The 21,441-nt window shown below is 36.0% G+C and overlaps 1 protein-coding gene across 2 annotated transcripts in view; it reads left to right on the top strand.

The window, feature by feature from the left end:
• The window catches only part of LOC150074877 (microtubule-associated serine/threonine-protein kinase 3-like), a 644,779-nt gene that overhangs the window by 190,445 nt on the left and 432,893 nt on the right, over positions 1–21,441 (top strand). For both annotated transcript variants that reach the window (XM_090389436.1, XM_090389435.1), the window contains one exon: positions 5,433–5,505. In XM_090389436.1, coding sequence (XP_090245562.1) covers positions 5,433–5,505 — 73 coding nt within the window. The remainder of the gene's footprint in view (positions 1–5,432; positions 5,506–21,441) is intronic.

Below are 21,441 nucleotides of genomic sequence, written 5' to 3'. Positions count from 1 at the left end.
TGAAATTACTTCTACTCTTTCTAAAGTAATGGAGAAATGAATTAACCGCCAACTCTTAAACTACCTAGAAACCTTCCGTCTGATCGACGATCACCAGTATGGATTCCGTCGGTGTCGATCCACTGGTGGTATTCTGGCTTATGTTACCCATTTATGCAAAGGTTCGGTGAAACACAAATAGTTGCTCTTGACATCTCAAAGGCTTTTGATCGTGTTTGGCATAAAGGTCTTCTAAACAAGCTTCCATCTTATGGTTTGCCAACTGTTTTTAGTAATTGGCTATCCAGTTTTCTCTCTGATCGCTCACTGAGGGTGATGGTAGATGGTTCTCTGTCTTCTAACTTCTCCACTAATGCCGGTGTCCCCCAAGGTTCAGTTCTTTCCCCCACTCTTTTCCTCTTGTATATCAATGACCTGCTTCCATTGACTGGAAATCCTATCCATAGTTTTGCCGATGATAGCACATTGCATTCAACTTTCCATTTTGAGAAACCTTGTCCTGCTCAATCAGCTTCAACTTCTCGAAAATCTGCTGCCAATTCCTTAAATGCCTATCTTCAGGTAATTCTCCAGTGGGGCAAAGACAACTTAGTTGATTTCAACCCTTCTAAAACTCAGTCTTGTCTTATATCTCGCAAAAAGGATTCTTCTGCTCCTATGCTTATCTTTAGTGACACTCCGATTTCTAGGCAAAATGATATATCTCTTTTGGGGATTACCTTGACTTCTAATCTCTCTTTGGCACAAGCAGATTCTGACATTTATTCAGGGTTTAGACCTAAATAAATGTCAGATAAACTGAGACTCATGGCAGAGAACAAAAATGCATTGGATGCATATAAAGTATTAGGTGACACAGAAGCTTATGGTAGATACTGTATAAACTAGTAAGTAATCAAGTTATACAGGATGTTAGGCAAGCGAAGACTGATTACGAGATATCTCTGGCAAAGTATACAATGAAAAACAGAACAAAGACTTCTTTAGGGAGGGAATGAATCAGATTGGTTCACTTGATATCAATGGTTTAACCATTGATGATCTGATCCTGCTCAGGTAGCTGACAAACTAAATGAGTATTTTGCATATACATTCATACATGAGGAATTCTGTAGGGAAGTGGAGGCCAGAAGTTTATCAAACTCTTAACAGGGAGCTAAATGATTTTGTATTCACTGAGAACAGTTGGAGGAGAAATTGTTGAAGTAAGCAAACCCTTAGCCGTAATTATGAGAGCAGCCTTTGATTCAGGGGAGGTCCCCTCAGACTGGAGATGTGCAAATGTATTCACAAAAAAGATCGGCGCCTTCGTAGCCAGGTGGGAAGGAGCAGCAGTGCGTAGCACACGCTTCTTGATTAGACCGGGGTTCGAGCCCGTCACCACCAAATACGGAGGATGCGGAAAGGTCAGGGAATGACCACCACATATCTCGGAGCAATATGGCCTTAGTTGCTAATGCTCCTAAAACCAAACAACAACTACAACAACAACAAAAAGGATCAAATGGTGACGTGAATAATTAAAGACCTGTTAGTTTCACTTTAGTTCCGGGGGAAATAATGGAGTCACTGTTCAAAGAAGCATTGCTGGATCATCTGGATAAGACTGCAGTCATAATTCAGACAGCATAATTTTTTTAAGGGTAGTCTAGTCTGAACAAGATTTGTTGGGGAGAGTATGTTACTTCAACAGGATATAGAAAAGTTTGAAGATGGGCTGAGAGGTGACAACTGAAGTTTAACATTGACAAATGCAAATTACTGTATATGGGTCGCTGCAACCCCCTAGTGACGTAGCAACTGTGTGGACACTCAGGGTAGTAGAGAATGAAGGCCTGCGGGAATAGTGCACTTCGATATGAAGTTTCAGTGCTGTGCAGATAGTCTGCTATAGCAACTCATGGTCTATATAGGCCTCATTTTAGGAAGGATGTATACTTAAAATACCTTGTAGTCAAAGGTGACTCCAAGTTGTTTTAGTTCTCTTTTTAGGGCTATTGTTTTTCCGAAATCTTTTTCAAGGGTGATATTCTTAATTTGCCTTTTAGTAGGATGGATTTAGTTTTTATACTAGAAATTGCCAGCATATGGGGTTTGTGCCACTTCTATAGAAGGTTGAGGGAATGATTTGCCTGGTGTTTCAAAGCTCTTCTGCAGTTACACTTCCCAAGGAGAACAAGGTCACCTTGTCCACTTGGCCTATGTCAGCCCTCAGGAACTCATCCAGTATCAGGTTACAAAAACAGGGACCCAGCACTGAACCTTGAATCTCTCAGGCATCCATGCTTAACATTTCGCTGTATACATTGAAATCTAGTTTGTACTGTATTTTCCTATTATTGAGATAATTCTTGTTACAATTATAAAGGCTCTGTGGAATACTAGTATGGCATATTCTCCTGAGAATGCTGGGCCACCATAAGGTATCAATGCAGAAAGGACGGAGTGTTTCATATCAGGTGGCACTGAGGGTTTCACCCAACTCTGCATAGTAACTCTGTGATGAATATATGACTGTAAAGGACAGGAGGCAGTTCCCCATATTGTATTGTGATGACAAATGTTGTACAGTGGCCTGGCATTGAACCCGACCAATGCCCTGCACCCTTCCCTCACCATGAACTTCCACGTTGCATAATTTTTTACAGTTCTGTCAGCTGGATGTGGTGTGACCCGTTTGATACCATTCTTTGTACACCTTAACCAGAGTGGGCCACAAGCAACCGACAAGACGTGCATTTTCAGATATGGAAACGCTCAATGCACGAGCTACCACAATCATGTCCTTTTGAAACTATCTGATATCTTTATTATCTACCCTAACTACTACTTTATCACTTTGACTTGAACAACCAGATGCAAATTATCATTATTCTAGCATACAAAGCTATTCGGCTTTTTATACTGCGGGCTATGCGGCATATGGAGGGACTATGATCTTAGTTAAGAAGCACATAAAATCTTAGGAAATAAATCCAGTTCACATGGCTCACAAATATAATGTTGAGCCAGTTTGATGTGACATAAGCACTGGAAAAACAATTGTGAGAATAGGAGTGTTTTATAGACTGAATGACTGTGATTGAGTTCAGCAAATGGCTGTACAGAGAAATAGTGGGCCAGTAAATCAGAATGTCTTATAATGGCAGATTTCAAGTCTCCAGATATTCACTGGGTTGGCCACTTTATACACTAGCAAGACTTTTGCAGGTTTATTGGATGACTTTTCTACACAAGCATGCTAGAGAGGCAACAAGAGAGAGCAGAACCTTGATCTGGTTATTAGGGGAATCATAATGGATTATTATAATGCATAATTCTTCATGCATTAAGAATCTGCAGATGAAAGAACCACTGATTTGCAGTGATCACAGTGTATTGCTGTAGGATTTACTTAAAGATGTAAAAACCCTTCCCTTTAACTGTTGACAGTTACATCTTTACTTAAAGATGTAACTGTCAACGGTTAAAGGGAGGGGTTTTTTTCTCTTTTGTAAAGGAAACTACAATGGTTTCAGACTTTTTTTTTTTTTTTTTTTTAATTCTGAACAGTGGGCCCAACTGGTGATGTTACCAACAAATTCTAAATGGGAAGCATTCAGGGAAATAATCATAGAAGCTACTACACTTTTCATACCCTCTAAGAAATACTATTCAAGATTTTGACCTTAAATAGATATCAGATGAACTGTTGAGACATGTGACAGAGAAGAAAAATGCATGGGATGCTTATAAATTATCAGGTGATACAGAAGCTTAGGGTAAATATAATCTAGTCTGCAGTCGAGTCACAAAGCAGGTTAGGTAAGCCAAGGCAGATTATGAGAAGTCTCTGGCAAAGGAAGCCAAGAAAAGCAGCAGAGCCTTCTTTATTTATATTAACAGTTGAAGGAATGGGATGAATCACATTTGTCGACTTGATGTCGATGGTTTAACTGTTGGTGAACCTGCTCAAGTTGCTGATGGGCTGAATAGGTATCTTGCATCTACAGTCGCATGTGAGAAATCCTGTTGGGTGGCAAATGCTAGAAGTTTATCAAGTTCAAACAGGGAACTGGATGATTTTCATATAACTGAGAGGAAAGTGGAAGCAAAATTGTTGGGGTTAAACTTAATGAAAAAGACACCTGGGGAATGGAATCTATCCAATCATATAAATGGACACAGCAAAGGAAGTAAGCAAACCCTGAGCTATAATTATGAGAACTTCTTTGGATTTGGGGTGGGGGTTACAGAGAAAGGCATCGAGATTGGTGAGGAAAACAAATGGGTGCTTATTGAAGAGTTTAAGCCTTTGAATGGTTTGAGCACACTCAGAACTAATGGGATTCTTCCTCTTATTCAGACTGTACACATGATAGGGCATAAATTCAAATTGATGAAGGAATGTAGAAAGTTTGCCTTTAGCCAGGGTGATTGATTGCTAGAATAAGCTGCAATCCGTTGTTGTTGAAGTGGGTAGTTTGAATGGACTCCAATACTAGACAAAGTATTGGAGGCGATTGATAGGTGAAAAGGGAATTTTTTTTTTTTTTTTTTGCTGTATAAGCTTGCTTTCTTGCATCATTTGCACTATTAATACTAATATCAGTTATGAATTCTGCTCCTCCCATGAAATTCTTTTATCCTCCCCCTCCAGGCTATTTAACAACTATAATAACCCGGCCTTCAAGGCCATTTTCGTCCTCAATCTGTGGCTGGTCTAACCGTATAGTAATTTTGTTTCTGCATATGTCAAATCACCACTGCCTGTGGTTCATGACGTCTCCAGCCACACTGGAACTGCAAACGGACATTAGCAGGTGCTGCAAGTAGTTTTATGCAGCACCAGACAAGATAGTCTTCAATTCTGTGTTTATTTGGTCCATTTCTGTTAGCATATGTTGCATTCATAATCTGGATTAAGGTTAAGTTAGCCCAATTTATGAGTGCATTTTTGCTGCTATTGCATTTCAATGATGTGTACCCATTTTTGAGTTTAGTGTGACTAACGAGTTCTGTCTTTGTCACAGATATTTGCAAATTTCTAAAGTGATTATACCTTTTTAAAATGACTGGAGTGCAAACGGACATTAGGTCATGTTTATTATTTATTAACCTGGACAAGCAGTGTCATCTGCATTTATATTCATCACCTGTAGGCAGCTGAGAAGCAGCTATTTGCATAAGGTGCCACATGGACATATTCCTTGCTTTTCTTGTATATCATTAATACCCCAAGTGTTTCTGTTTTTCTGTGCACTGCCTGTGTATCACACAGAATTTTAAAGACTGTGTATTCAAATTATGCTGTATGCTCTCTGGCACGATTTGTGTTATTTAAGTTCACATATATTAAAAGAATCAAAAGATCTTAACTAAAATAGATTAATGTTTAATATTTTCAATTAATATTGAGCTTTATTATTATATTTTTTCTCACTTTGTTATAGTCCAATGCGTTCTCCTGGTATGGATAGTGATGTTGTACTCATGAATAATGTATATAAAGAAAAATTTCCTAAGGTGAGGTTGTATGCATGCATGTGTGTTTGTGTGTGCATGCATATATATATATGTATATATTTATTTATTTATTTTTGTATTGAATAATTATAATTTTAGTATTGAAGTTCTCTCTCTCTTGATCTCGCCGATACCCATAAATCGAGCTGACACCCCTTTTTCCAAAATTTAGCAGCAATACCTGACCTACCAAAAGCCAATATTCCCCCCCCCCCCCCCCCAAGAATGCTCAGCTTCTGAACAATGGAAACTTTGATAGCTCTGCATAGGCTAAATATCAAAGCAAACTAAGCTACGATATCTCAATCTGACACTGACTCAAGCCAGCAAGCACATTTGATGAATCCTAAATCGAATAACCACTCTAACTTACATTACCTCCTCTTAATGGCTGTAATCAGGACAACAGATTTTCAAGAGTATATTGGTAACTGATGAAGTCAATCTGGCCTGGATATGCTCCAATTGGAGGGAATCTACAACCACCATGAAAGCTTAGGTTTTTCTTAACCCTTTTGTATACAATGTTTATTGGTGCAAATTGAAAACCTAAGGGGTGTATTCCACTGCCTTAACAAGATAAAATCTTGAACATTATAACAGGTCTTCTTTTTCACATACCTTTTTCTCTCTTATCAAACAGTTTATGTGCAACAAAGAATTTCTAATATCCATCACTTCATCCAAAATGTAAACCTTCATTGAATCCTCAGAGAGAAAGATCCTCTTCACATTGAAAGTGAGGATATAAACAAGTTGAATAATTAAACAGCAATGCCCAACTGCATAGACCTCCTTCCAGATAAAATTTCTTAACTGTCTTCAAAACTCTAACTTACTATCAAAAAAAAAAAAGTGCAGCCATTATCAACCCACTGCCGGATGGAAGCCTCTACAACAATTCATGCTGAGGGAAATGGACCATAATCTGCCACGCTGGTCCAGTGCGGGTTGGCAGATCGACCGTATTCAGCATTCAGGGGCTTGAACCCCACTCTACTCAAAGAGCGTGTGCTACTGCACTCCCACTCCTGCCCACTCGGCTACGGAGTGACTTTTCTTGGTTTTAGGGTGATTTTTCTTAAGTGCACAATTATTCTGTTTATGTCCAGTTTATGTGCACTACCCAAGCAAAAAATGCAATACAGTTGTGATATTGCATCTCTTCTCCAACGTGTGCTGTTATTAACCATTAGGCTTTTAATGACTGCACAGAGTAGAAGACTGTCTTCTATATTTTACAGTAATTAAAAACTGTCAATTTTTCCTGATTGTGCCTGATAACAGAATTCAATATGGAATCCAATTATTAATTAATATTTTTTTAAAAATGAAATTCACTTGATAACAACAATGCATGTTTTAATTTTTGAAATGAGTGGCAGTGACGTCAACATCAAACATGTGTATCCCTATATATTTGGAGGGTAGTGCGCATTCTCTTAAGTATTATTTTCTAATATAGACTTGTTTTGTCTACATTTAAAATTTGGTGTGTAGGAACTTCCTTTTTCTGTAATATCATCTGCACTGTCAACCTCACTAACCACTGTATGCTTTTTCACACTAAATCTTTCAACAGATTTATTCTTAACGTATAGATACTTAGAGCCCTGCACCCTTTTTAATTCACTTATACATATCATCATGTTTTTCCAATTATGATCTTTCAACCACAAAAATTTTTCTGGCTCATCCATTACTGTACTTTTTTCTTTGTAATAATTGTAGATTAATAATTAGGTTTGTATAAGTCATTCTTTGTCCTTCATAATTGTTGGAGTGTACCATGGTCTGTACCATCGTGACTCACAAATAATAAACGGTAGTGAAAAGACTCCAAATGTCGGTCAAAATATTTAATATTAAAAATCTGTACATATAAAATATTCTCCATTACATACGTATATAATTATGTGGTACGTAACTACATTATGTATAAAAATTAAACTTAATGTCAATTAAAATCATGAATCAATTAATCCGATGGCCCTGGGCTGTCGAATTTTCGTATCTTTGGTCGATTTTGGGTTGTACTTTGACCCTCTTCCTAGTAAACTAAAAGGGGTTTTGCTTTAAAATTCTCCGCAGTGTTACCACTCAACAGTAAAGTAAATCGATCCTTCACCGCTTTGAAGTCTTGCATGCTTTTTTCTTCTTTCAATGTGAAACTTCTTTGGGCATTTGTTTCTAAAAAAATTCCTGTTTCATCTATGTTAAAAACTTGTTGAAAAGTATAACACCTCTCTTCAATAATTTTAAAAAGTTCTTTTTTTTGAAAGTTTCGCCTCCTTCTTGATCTGCACTTTCGACTTCTCCCTGAATTTTAAATCTATCGAAGCAGCCCTTACTAGCTTTAAATCGTTCCACACTTTTTTTCTTTTCTTTTTTTTTTTTTTTTTTTTTAAGTGAGCTTTCTTCAGATCATCATATAGGCTAATCGCTTTTTATTTAATAATATTTAACTTAACAGAATTGTGCGTTGGATATTATCTTCAATAAAATTATTTAGAAGTCTCTCCATTTCAATTATGATGGCCGGCCTAGCATAACCAATTCAATTGCTTACAGCTGTCCTTCCCTCTGCTAAAATTAATTCTTTATTTTTTTATAATTATTCTTACAGTTGAATCTGTCAGTCCTAAATGATTGCACACTTGTCGTTGAACGGAATCGATTCGCTTCCAAACATATAATTTAATTTTCAAATTCAGTCCTTTTTCTTACCTTAACAGGCTTCATATCACATCCAGATGTTGTTGCTTTTTAACTCTTATCCACCATCATTCATCTTCTAAAATGTAACTGTGTTGCATTAATTATTATACAATGTTTGAGTAAACAGTCCGTTATCTAACACTCTACTGAGTCATCACTAGACTTCTGATAACGCAAATATTACAAGCAATATACTTGATCATTTTTTAAAATGTTGATCTCGGAACTACGTAACATGCCACCCACTGCAATTAAATTAGCATGGAAGAAAATTTCACTGAGTGTTTGAAAATTTCGTAAGTCAGCGTGGGAAACTTTTTAATGCTGGTTTGCTATTCATTTTCAAGCTATCAACTACATCAGATGAAACGTTTTCGTTAAACATGCTAAAAATTTAATTAGTACGCTGGTAAAAGAGCGTATAGTGAGTTGTGACAGCTTTAGAATGAGATATGGTTTATAATATAAGAACAGTGTTATATTGAATGAGCGTAGAGCGACCCACGTTATGACGAGGGCCTGCTGTAGTTGAATAATTCATATATATCAAAACTACAAACAACTTACTTCTTCCGCTTTTTTTCTTAATTGATATGGTGTTTTATCGTATCTATTTTTTTTCCTTGTTTATAGTGTGGTTTTTCTTAAGTGCACAATTATTCTGGTCATTTTTCATTCATATTGGAAATACAAAGAGCACAACTTATATACACCTACAACTTTCTGTATATAAAACCAAATTGAATGCACAGCACAGCACATAAACATAACGTAGTATCACAGACTGACCACAACAGTAATGCCACAGTTTCATGATCAAAAATAGTAAAAACTAAGAATTTCAATCTCTGTTAGAATCACATAAATGTGAATTTTATATTCTTCCAGCATGATGTTAATTTTTGCTTTAAATTGTTAATTAATTTTTAATTTGAAAAGCTAAATAGCACCATGTACTTCAAAAAATGCCGTTAAAGATATGAAAAGATAACATAGAGTTTTGTTTTCCTCCTTTTTTTCAGCTGCCCGTGGACCCAAATTTTGATTGGTTGGGAAAATTTCTTTTGTATAGAAAGACTTTTTAAACATTTTTGCCCTCCCCCATTAGTTCATTATACATGCATTATTTCATATTTTGAATATTCATAAGTTGAAGACTGCTTGTACTTGATTTTGTCGGCCCATTACAGCAGTTACATAAAGGAATGGTGAGTATGTTTTAATGCAGGTGTTCAGATAATTTGATAATAATTACAAGCAAGACTTGTTTTTAATGATGGACTGATTGTGGGAAAGTTCATAGTTGAAATATTTGTGAATACTTCTTGTACTGGGTTGTGTTGGCCCATTGCATCAGTTATGTAAAAGAATATTTTACCACAGGTGTTCATTTAATTTGATATAAGTATGCTTTTCTGTGTTACTGTCTGGGAACTGTTTCTTTCAGTGACAGTGAAAAGGTTTAGGTTTATGCTCACTTTAGAAATGTTATCTCTATTTTCAAGTTGACCTGAAGTGACAAATTTTATTTGTTAACTGAAAGGCTTCACAAAGAGAGATTAGTCTGTTATTTGATAAAAAAACTGAGACTCTGAAAGATTTTGATGCAGTGGTCTCTCATCAGGTGGTAGGTAACCTGAATTAGCTGATCTGTCCAATGATGAATAATGTGTTGAAAGTAAATGAGCAGGCAGTGTGTGTGTGAAAGGATAAACTTTAGTTGTAAGCAATACTTGATTGCTACAATGGGCCAGTGCCTCTCAGTGTGAGTGATTTAATATACAAGCAATTTCCATTATATTTACAACCGGAAATTTTTTTTCCATCACAGTGCTTGTCTGCTGGGAGGAAGGAATTTAGTTTCATTATATTATTCGCCTTTATACACAAGGCTGCTAATTGAGACCACCTACTCAATAAGTTTCAAACCTGGCATGATAATGCCTTGGTTGAACAGTAGATTTTCTCTTTTGGTGATCATATGCCACAAAAAAATTAATAATTTTACATCGCATATCATTTAGATAGCTTGATTTATAGATAACGATGGTTTAAAAATTTACCCTAAGCCCAAGCTAATTGTAAATTATGGTAAACTATGCCAATTTTTAAGTGCACTAACGGTAATAGTCTGTACATGTTGGCACTAATGATATTAAGAATAGGAGATCTAAGGATTTAAATAACATGTGCAGAGCAGCATTGAGGAAAAGTCACAGGTTAGGATTGAAATTGAAAGTGCCTTCATTTCTTCATAGATATAGTATGAGAGAGTACACGATGAGAACTTTGTCAAACAGTTTAGTCCTGGAAAGGCTGTGCAAGGCTCGTGAGGTCGAAAATTTCTCAGAGTGTTCTATGCTTTTTAACAGGACAGACTGTTTCTACAAGGATGGGATACACACTTAAATAGAAAAGGTAAAAAAGATAATTTTTTGATTCTGTCCAGGTAGGTCAAACGCTTCTTGCCTGGCAGGATACACAGGATAATAGAAAGTAATTCTCATGCTGCTATTGTTAGATCTACTATTAGGAATTTCAAGACATTGCAATGGTCCTCATGGAACAATCAAATACATGGGCTGCATTAGGATTACTAAGAGTTAAAGAGGTGTATGTATAGTTGAATCTATACACCAATGCTAGGAGCATAGGAAATAAAGTTGATGAATTTTAAGTACTGATCAAATCATCAGACGTTGTGGGAATGTCGGAAATGTGGTGTCACTTAGATATAATGGATTAAGTATTTGAATATTAGAAGTACAGTTGTGTACAGAAAGAACATAGTTTATAGTGTTTCTTGTCAAGATACACAGGGGGTTCCCCCAGCTCCACGTAGGAACTCTGCAATAAATACATGACTCTGTAAAGGCCAGATAGTGTGGGTTAGTGAGTGTTTGTACGTTTTTTTCTGGTACTTCAAGATTAATGTTGAATTTTGTTGGTCTGTTATTCATCTGACCTCTTAGCCTAGTGACCTAATGAACACCAGTAACCCCTAGTTATCGTCCTTCGCATCAAGACGGTGGACCAGGTCAGTAGGGAGAAAGAGACTGGTGGGCCAAACCCTGGTGTTGCCTAAGCTAGCTTACCAGGGAGAGCCACAAAAAAAAAAAAAAAAAAAAAAAGTGATAGAGAGAGAAAGGGAAAGTGAAATAGTTTGAGTGTGGGATAAAAGAGGGAAGAGACAGAGGGGAGGCAACAGCTGAGGCACCTGCCTGAATGGAAGGGGTAGCAGTGTGGACCCCTGAGGGCAGTGGCCCATCCTCACCTGTGGGGGGGATTGAAAGATGTGGTGGTATCATCCACCTTATGTCCTTTCTCTCCCCATGGAAAGGGATAACCTATGGTTGAAGGTTGCCACTCAGGATGAAGTGATCCCACTGACATGTACCAGCTTGTGCCATGCCAGATAAGAAAGCAAACAGCATGGTGTCAGCAGGGATGGTCCAGAAGGGCCCAGACATCACCAGACAAGACTGATGGCCCTTTTGGCCATCAGTCTTGTCTGGTGATGTCTGGGCCCTTCTGGACCATATTTTAATTTATATATATATATATATATATATATATATATATATATATATATTTTTTTTTTTTTTTTATATTAAGCATCCCTCATTCTCACTCACACCAGGGTATGTAATATAAACTAGAAAATTTTTATTAGCAAAACTCACACCATTTAAATAACTTATATCCTTAATAATAGAAATAAGTAATGAAATAATTAAGTAGCAGTTTAAATTAATTAAACATACAAGCATACATTATGTGTCATGCAGCTTAGTATATCTGTTCAGCTGCATGCAACCCTGGCTGTATGTCAAGTCCAGTTCCATAGTCAGTTCAAAGGGAGTCGTATCTTAGTTTGTTAGCAGAGATCCTATTTTAGTTATTAAAATGCTCCGTTGGATGTCATACGTTGGGCAGTCATAGAGTATATGTGCTCAGTCCTCAACCACCCAGACGATCATCTGGGTGGTGGTATCCAATGAAAATAAATAACAGTAGTCTTCTCTACTAGAGAAGCGTTATTTATTCGAAGTAGTGCAATACCAGCTATCTCGTTGTGAAGGCACCCACAATATGAGATACAATGAAAACGATGCCTTTACACTGCATGCGTAGTTCAAATTTATGGGTAAACTATGGTGTATCTACACCAATATTACATAATTCAAGGGAGAGTATTACAAGAAGGAGAAATCCATAGAAGATTCAAGATGATTACAATTAAGATAAGATCTCTAGTCTACAATTAAATTGATCAGCCCTCTTATAAGAACAAGGGTTTTTTTTTTAATCCCCAGTCAGCTTTACTGATTCTGATATCATGGCTGCATAGTTTCTTACTTTTTTTTGAGATGTATGTCAGATGAGAGTAGAATGATAGCTTGCTATTAAATATTATCCCTAGGTATTTTAGTTCTTCTACCAGTTTAATAGTGGCATTATTGACTTTGAATTGGGGTCTCCTGTTTTTTAATGTGCCTTTGAACAATATGGATTTTGTATTCTCAGAAGAAACAGTGAGTTTGTAGATTTTTGCCCATTTCTGATATGTGGGGAGTGATTATTCTCTTAGTTAAGAAGCACATAATATATAAGGCAGTGTATCCAGTGGACATGGGTGGCCAGTGCAGTGTTTAGTCAGTTTGCCATGACATAAGTATACTAGTAAAACAAATATGAGGGTAGTTATGGACCAAAGGACTGGTGAGTATGGCGAACAAGTACACAGACATATAGAGTGGGCTGGTAACTCAGATTATCTTATATAATGGGGAATTTTAACTTTCCAAATATTGACTGGACTTTCTGAGTTTGCCACTCATACAGGGGCAGTAGTTTTGTGGATTTATTGGGGGATTGAGCCAGCATATTAGAAAGGCAACAAGAGAAAACAATACTTGATCCAATTATCAGCAGTGACCCTTCATACATTACAGATAAAAGACCCATTAGGTGAGAGTGCGCATAGTGTATTGATATGGGGGTGTTCATCAGTTCATCTGACTTCCATTTAGGAAGTCAGATGAACTGATGCGATTTGTGGCAGGGAAGAAAAATGTATGGGATGCATATAGATTATCAGATGATACACTTTGACTCTCTTCTGGGGTTGCCAGAAGTGAGTCAAATTCTGGCTGGGAGCTGAATGATTTTGTGAACTGGGTGCAAAAAATAAATTTGACATACTTTGATTTCAGAAAAGCTTTTGATACTGTTGCACAGTGTGGCATTAAGGGCAAGCTGCTGTTATGGCTAAGGGAATGGTTGAGTGGGAGAAGACAGAGTGGTTATCAATGGACACTGCTCTTCTTGGACTAATGTTGTTAACATAGACCTTCAGGGTTTTATGCTGGGTCCATTGTTAAAATGTAAAATTTAAAAAAAAATAAAACATAGGATGGAAATAGTTATCCACCTGGGATAACTATTTACATATAAATTGGCGGTTATGCTGTAGAAAGGTTATACCAGTCCTTGTCCAGTGGATAACATTACTAATATAGTAATAAAATTTAGTTTAAAGTGTATTAAAATGTATAGATATAATTTATTCATATACATAATATTTAATACCTACAAAATGGGAACACGTATTCCTAAATAAATAGTTCAATTAATTAATCAATTATAATTATGATTACCCCCAGACATGCAAATTAAATTTGGCACCTGGGCTGATTTAGGTCCTTTCTTATACTAACCACCATCTATAATGATTGCAGGTAAATACCTTTGTACTTTATACCGATGCATACCCATTGGGATTTGGGTCCCAATCCCAGTTTGCTGTTAATACTAATCTAAAATTAAACTATCAGATATTTTATAATTAAGCTACCTAAAACTAAATATGATAATGAAGGTAGTAATGAAGTTAGTAAAGCTGTTATTGGGACTAAGAAATGGTCATGAGACATTCATTTATGGCCATCTGTCTGCTCAAAGACTCTGAGGAAGTAGTGGAGAGAGATGGCCATGTGAATAAAAGTAATTTTCCTAATATCCCCTTTTTCCCTCCTCCTCCTTTTCTAACTTTATTCTTTAATAATTTTGTTATTTCATCTAACTTTTATAATCATTTAAAAAATTACTTTTTACATTATTTCATTTTAATTTTTCAAAATAGATCAATAGGTGAACCAACAACTGCTAGCACATCAATTCTAGACGGTCTGTTAGGCATTAATGCCTGAAATGCCTCCCACCCAAAAAAAAAACCCACTGCAAACGCAAACCCAGAAATTAAATAGAATCATGCCTTAATAGTATTAATTTGCATATAGTGTTTAATTGATTATTCCAGGGCCATGCCAAGCCATTTTAGTACCTGAGGCAAGAATTCAAAATTGCGCCCTATGTTAATGGTGGCAACGTTGGCAATTATTTTCTTTTGGCACCCCTTTCAGCTTTTAAACTAAGCTAAGAGCCTCGTTCGCCTCGCCCTTGGCATGGATCTGGATTATTCCTACGTTACACCTGAAAGTTTATTCTTTATAGAGTATAAAACTTAAAATTAGCAATTAAACACACACAAACGGACCTCTAAATAACAAAATCGATTGTTCGCTTGAAAAAAATTCGTTAAACAGAAATTTCATTATAAAAAATATGACCTGTTCAACAATGAAAAATAATTCAACATTTGTAAAAGATGGGAAATAAATCAAAATAAGTGGGAATGAATAAATTTTCTAACATTTTAAAATAATTAATTTATTAATACATACATATTACAAAATGACTACTAACATGATACAGTGCATAATATATTAGTACACTTTTAAGAATTATTTCGTAAAATATTTGGTTATTTTGTGTGGTACACTAGATTTTACTGTACATTATTCATAAAAATGTTTGCATTTTGTTAAACACTCAGATATATTTTCTAGCATATTTTTTTCACACTGAAGGCCTTGGTGCAAAGTTTCAAATGCTGCCAATATTGCTCATGTTTGTAACCTATTTAATATTGCTCTCGTATTCATCCAGCTCATTGTCGATATCGTCACTAGTTCTTTGAATACTCTCTAAAATGTTGGAATCACTCGGATATTCAGCTACTGTGACATCATTATAAACTCCTAAAATTTTGCCAAGAATGATTTCTCCACTGATCAAACCACTCCATTGGTCTTCTCAAGATTGCTCAATTTCTTGCATCGCTTTTAATTGGTGTTTTAGCAAAACTTCCTTTTGCATAACAGTTGTTAATCGTTGTTGCCATAACATCTTGATTCCACACTTTCTCCAACTCTAATATGCACATCTGCATATCTATAACAGAATCAATAGGTTGGTTGTTTTCTGATCTCAGTATAATTTCTTCAGTATGTGCCTTTGGTAGTTTATTTTCAATTTCTTAATAATGCCTTGGTCCATTGGCTGTAGTTTAGATGATGTATTCGGAGGAAAGAAAACAAGCTTCACACTTGTTAATTTTGTAATTAACAAGTCAAGGTGTGCAGGGCAGTTGTCGACATTAAAATCCACTGTTCAAAAATTTCACTTGTCCCAGATGTTTTGTTGTAATCTGATTGAGGTGCTTAAGACCTTGATTGGGTTTATTAAACTCAGTGCTGACGGAATCCTTCCTCTTGCTTAGAGTACATACATGAGGAGGCATAAATTCAAATTGAGGAAGGGTTAACTATGTACATGAAGGGTTAACCTTTCAAGTGACTTTTGTTTCTCAAAGATTTTACTAATGCAGAAGAAAGCAATGCTTCTTAGAGATAATTAAATTTAAGCTTGGTAGCTCTCTCTCTCTCTCTCTCTCTCTCTCTGAGTAGCAAGAAGAAACTATTCAAGAGATTAATGAAAACCAGGTGTTCTAGCCAAAGGTTAGTAAGTGTACGATGTGACTAGTTATAGTCCTTGGGCCGATGTCAGAAGAAATGGAGCACTATCAGAAGTCATTAGCAATTAGCAAAGGTACATGATGCAAGAAAGCAAGCATCAGGCAAAAAAAAAAAAAAAAAAAACCCTTATTTCACCCATCCACTCGCTTCAAATGTTTGCTAGCTCTGCCTTGAATATATTTAAGCTATCAACTTCTACAACAACAACAGATGGAAGTTTGTTCCAGCAATCAACCACCCGCTGGCTAAAGGCAAACTTCCGCACATCTATCCTACAATTGTCTTTCCTCAATTTGAATTTATGCCCTCTCGGGCAATTATTCTGAGCAAGAGGAAGAATCCCATCAGCATTGAGCATGCTCAAACCATTCAAGGCTTTATACACCTCAATCAGACAACTTTGCAGGTGCCTAGTCTCTAGACATTGTAATTTGTAAAACTTAAGCCTTTCTTCATAAGAGCAACCCTTTGTTCCATTCTTCAATCTTTTTACCCTTCTCTGTACTTATTCCAACTGCTCTACATCCTTCTTAAAATGAGTCCTCCAGACCTGTATACAGTACTCAAGGTGTGGCCTGACCATTGCCTTATGAGGATATGAACAATTCATAACAGTACAAGAGTTGACCTGTTAACCTTGCATTATTCGGCCTTTATTAAACAAGCTCTGCTCTTTCTATGTGAATCTTTCCAGATACTAGATGTCCAATGTTCATAGGCATCATCCTTACTTTGGTAATGAACAATAATTTTATGAATCATTTATAAGATCTATAAAATTATAATTAACTGTTAAACCTATAGAAAATCTCTACACGAGTAACATATCTCTTATAATGAATAAAACTTAAAATAAAAGGAAGCAGAAATGAAGGATACCTAAAGTGGGGGGGAATATATATATATATATATATACCCACACACACAAGTAACCTTCGTATAACACGGTAATTAGGTTCCTATAAAATGTCATGTTATACGGGACTAAGAAAGGAAGGGTTACATTCCAAAAACTAACAAAAATACACTATTTCGTTAACAAAATGATAAAAAAAACTAACAAAAATGCACTTTCATTAATAAAAATACACCATTCTAGATTTCGTGTATCTTCTGCTCTCTTTAAGAAATCAGTAATCTGGTTTTGTTTGCTTTTGCTTGATAAATCTTTGTGAATTTCATTGTATGGAACTAATCATTTTTGAATCTCCGTTTTGAACTTTGATCTCCTTTCATTCAAGAATCTGCATTCAAAAAATAAGGTTCTAATTGCTTGGCTAACCTTTTATGCCTTCCCCTATACCTTTCAGTGTAAAATTTGGAAGTTTATAATTTTCATCTGCACTGTCAATCTTCTGAATCGATTTGGTTTTATCTCTGATGCCATTTCCACAAAATCCGCTTCGCCAGCCTCTTTTTCTACCAGTAATTCTTGAACGTCTTAAGTAATCGTATCCTTTTTATTTTTTTTTAGGAGCATCGGCGACTAAGGCCATATTGCTCTGCGTATATTGTCTATAAATTACATGTGTGTGTTCTGAGGTCGATTTTCTGTTTTGATGGGCAAAAAACAAGTTTTCAGGAGGAAAAAACCATGCTACCCTCACCCGACTAACTCAGCCACTTTCTGAAAAGACCTATAAAAATTACCTCCTTCCAATCATTGACTGGATTTGAACGAAGGTCTTTTCCACCTGGTGTGGGGAGGAGGGCAATTCTGTCAACTGTGCTACCCATGAGAGCTTCAGTAGTCATATCATCAAAACATTCCCCTCCTATCGACGTAGCAAGTTCTATTATCGCACCGATTCCGTTTCCTGCCAATTTGATCGCATTTCCTGAATGAACTGAATCTGTCCATACGTTTTTCCACACACATTTAACGTTAACAGTTTTACTTCTTTCAGCGATAAAGCTAAAATTCTGATACAGTCCGCAATTGAGAAGTATTTCCATGCCTCCATTACTTCAATAGATTTGGAATCAATTTTTTTCCAAAATCCATTCTAACGATTTTTCTGATGTAATAGATATAATGCCTTGATCTAATGGCTGAATGAAAGAAGTTGTATTAACCTAGTACAACTGTGGTGGTAAGAACAAAATTTCGACTTTTGGATGGCCTAGTGTTGCTATGCAATAGTAATAAAACTTTGAAATTTGGATTTTTCCACAAGTTCAGTAGCACAGAACATAACACGGGGATTGCCCAACAAAATAAAATACAGGGATTTCTTTTTTTTTTTTTTTTTTTTGACTAGCGAGGCAACAGCGTGGATTCAAAAAGAGTGAAAATGTTGAAAAATTACATCCAACCTAATAGCCCACACAAAAGCTCAAAAATATGCAATCCCCGCACAACATGGTATATAAGTACCATGTTGTGTGGGGATTGCCACAATTTATCAATTGTGTTAGAGCAAAATTGTGTTGTAGAAGTACCGTGTTATACAGTGGTTGCTTATATATAATATATATACTGTAACTTTATGTACAATTGCAGACCAAAGTGCAATAGCCAACAACATTTGGTAAAACATCTGCAAAAATGTCCTTCTGAGAGTTTTTGATGATAAAGCAAAAACGTGAAACACAAAACTATCCTCTAATTGTTTTGAGGTCTATAATCAGGTCTATAAACACAATTTTGAGGTCTATAAACACAAATTCTCTTGTGTTTTTTAACTCCATTCAAAAGAGAGCAGCTACATTAATTAATGACCTGTCTCTACACTCCCTGTCTCATAGACATTCCATTTTTGCTGCATGCATTTTTTGTAGATACTTCCATGGGCACTGTTCTTCTGAATTGGCTTCCATTATCCTTCCCCCCCCTCTCTCTTCCAAACCCATTCTTTTCCACAACCAGCCAACATTCATTTACTGTTCAACTTCAAACTCACAGAGCAACTTTTCTTCTTCCTCATTTATTCCTTCAACTTCCATTTTTATGGAACAACTTCCCTTCACACATTTCCTGAAAATTACAATCCTCAGAAATTCAAATCTGATGTCAACAAGTATCTTTTAATCTTGTCAACCATCAACTTTCGCATGGTAGTGGACAGGTTAATGCTTTTGCATCATTTTTGTACATAGTGAACTACCGAAGTAGATAAATTAATATTGCTTTAATTATATCTCATATTGTGAAAACCTGCACAATGAGTTACCATGATATTGCGCTACCTCGAATAAGTAACGCTTCACCAATGGCGAAGACTAATGTTACTTATTCTAGACACCCAGAGAGCACTATTTCAAGGCACTTTGGACTTTCCTTGATGGGTTGGTAGGTACCCTTGTGTTGCAATAGTGACAACTGAATTATGAAGTACAACTCCACAAAATCAGAGGTGCCTAATGGTATGCAATAGTATAGATTAAGGCATTTTATGGGTAAAGCCTCAAGCTACGTGTAATTTCGCTGGCAAACAGGTTAGTGCTCCCGCATCATTTTGTACAATTTATCTACCGAAGTAGAAAAAATTGGTATCGTTTTAAAACAATGCCAATTTAGTTTTTATCTAGTGGACTGCCTTGCATCTTTCCTGGGAAAATGTTTAAAGCTAACTTCAAAATTCCTGGAATTTTGGCTGTCGACATGATGGCATTTATAATCTGAAAAGGTGCATTTCATACTACATTACAGCAGTGATTTGGGGATTGTTGGATGTTTTTCCTCCGAAAATGTATTATGCTTTTGGCCATTTCAACCCTCTGTTATATAAAGTAGTGGTATCTACAAATTTTCCACAGATCCTTGCAGGATCTTCTCAAGCTTCTAGATTCCATTCAGAAGAGGACAGTTAGATTAATTAATGACACATCTCTAACAGAGTCTCTCTCCACTGCCTGTCTCATAGATGCACTGTTTCTGCTACATGCCTTTTCTACAGATACTTCCATATTCTGGCACTGTTCTTCTGAATTGGCTTCTATAATTCCTGCTCTCTCATTCAAAGTAGTCTGAATACATCCCACCACCAGCCAACATCCATTTACTGTCCAACTGCAAACCTCACAGAACCAACTTTTCATCTTCCTTGTTTATTCATTCAACTGCCGTTTTCTGGAACAACCTTCCTTCATATGTATTTTCTGAAAATTACAGTGTAACAGAAGTTCAAGTCTAATGTCAACAAATATCTCTTACATCTTCTCAACCTCCAACCCATGCATCGTACTAAGTACTATAGGCTCTAATACCTCTCGTGTTTGGGGTTTTCATTAAAAAAAAAAACGAAATTTTAGTATACAAGTCTATTGTGCAGTAGGGTCTCAAAGTATATGTGTGTTAGGTTTTTGGTAGCCCCCCAACACTTAAGTGAGAATTTGCATAAACTGGAATTTCCTCTTATATAAACCTCTTGTATTATGGTAAACTTAGGTTTTACCTTAATAAAAATTTTTTCATTTGAGGAACCACCACCAACGCACATAAACCATGTATATGTATATAAAAAACCTCTTACTCGTATAAACCTTATATGTGCATATATAACTTTATTTGTAAATTGAATGTGTTTAAATTTTAAATAAGGTACAATCAGGTGAGTCCAACGGTATAAAGGATTCACCATAGGGGATACCATCTTTGGGATAAAGACATGCATTAACTTCTAGTTCAAGTTTAGATTTCGTAATTGTCCGAACACAAAGCTGATTACTGCACACCCGCTAAGACATTTGAGTTTCCCATTCTCTTTCATTCTTCATTGACTGCCATCAAGAAACAAACAAGCTGCAACTGAGTCACAATTATAAGTTTGAATTGGCGAATCCGCTGTGTATGAGCGGTATTGTGTACTCTGATTTTCCATACTTTGAGATCCTACTGAACAGTATAATATATTAGTGTACAAACTTATATGTATTTACTTTGGATTTTAGTATAAGGGAATGGGAAATAAATTTCCACTTTTAATCCTTAAAATTATTTAAAAAACCAGTGATTTGTTTTATTTCGCATTTGTCCAATCTTAGATAGAAATGATTGGACTTTCTCAAGACAAACAGAAGAAATGCAATTTTTGTGATAAGATTTTGCAACAGGCAGATTCCACTTGTGCTTATTTTTGTTTTAGCAGTTTTCTCAACCATTGTTGATATGCAAATACATATTTCCTAAGAATGAGAACTGTTAGATTCTTTATACACTTTTTAGACTAGATATAGGAGAGCAGTTTTTATTACTCTTTTTAACATTTATGCTTAAACTTCGAATTAGCATTAGCATATGATGCAAGAAAGCAAGCTTATATAGCATCGGCCAAATAAAAAAACTCCATTCCACCATCCATTCACTCCAAATATTTGTCTAGTTCTGCCTTGAACT

Source organism: Mastigoproctus giganteus, unplaced genomic scaffold (genome assembly GCF_048544385.1).
Source record: "Mastigoproctus giganteus isolate SK-2022 unplaced genomic scaffold, ASM4854438v1 scaffold_18, whole genome shotgun sequence".
Lineage (NCBI taxonomy): Eukaryota > Metazoa > Arthropoda > Arachnida > Uropygi > Thelyphonidae > Mastigoproctus > Mastigoproctus giganteus.
The sequence above is the reverse complement of the archived record's forward strand: the minus strand, read 5'-3'. Positions and strand labels throughout refer to the sequence as shown.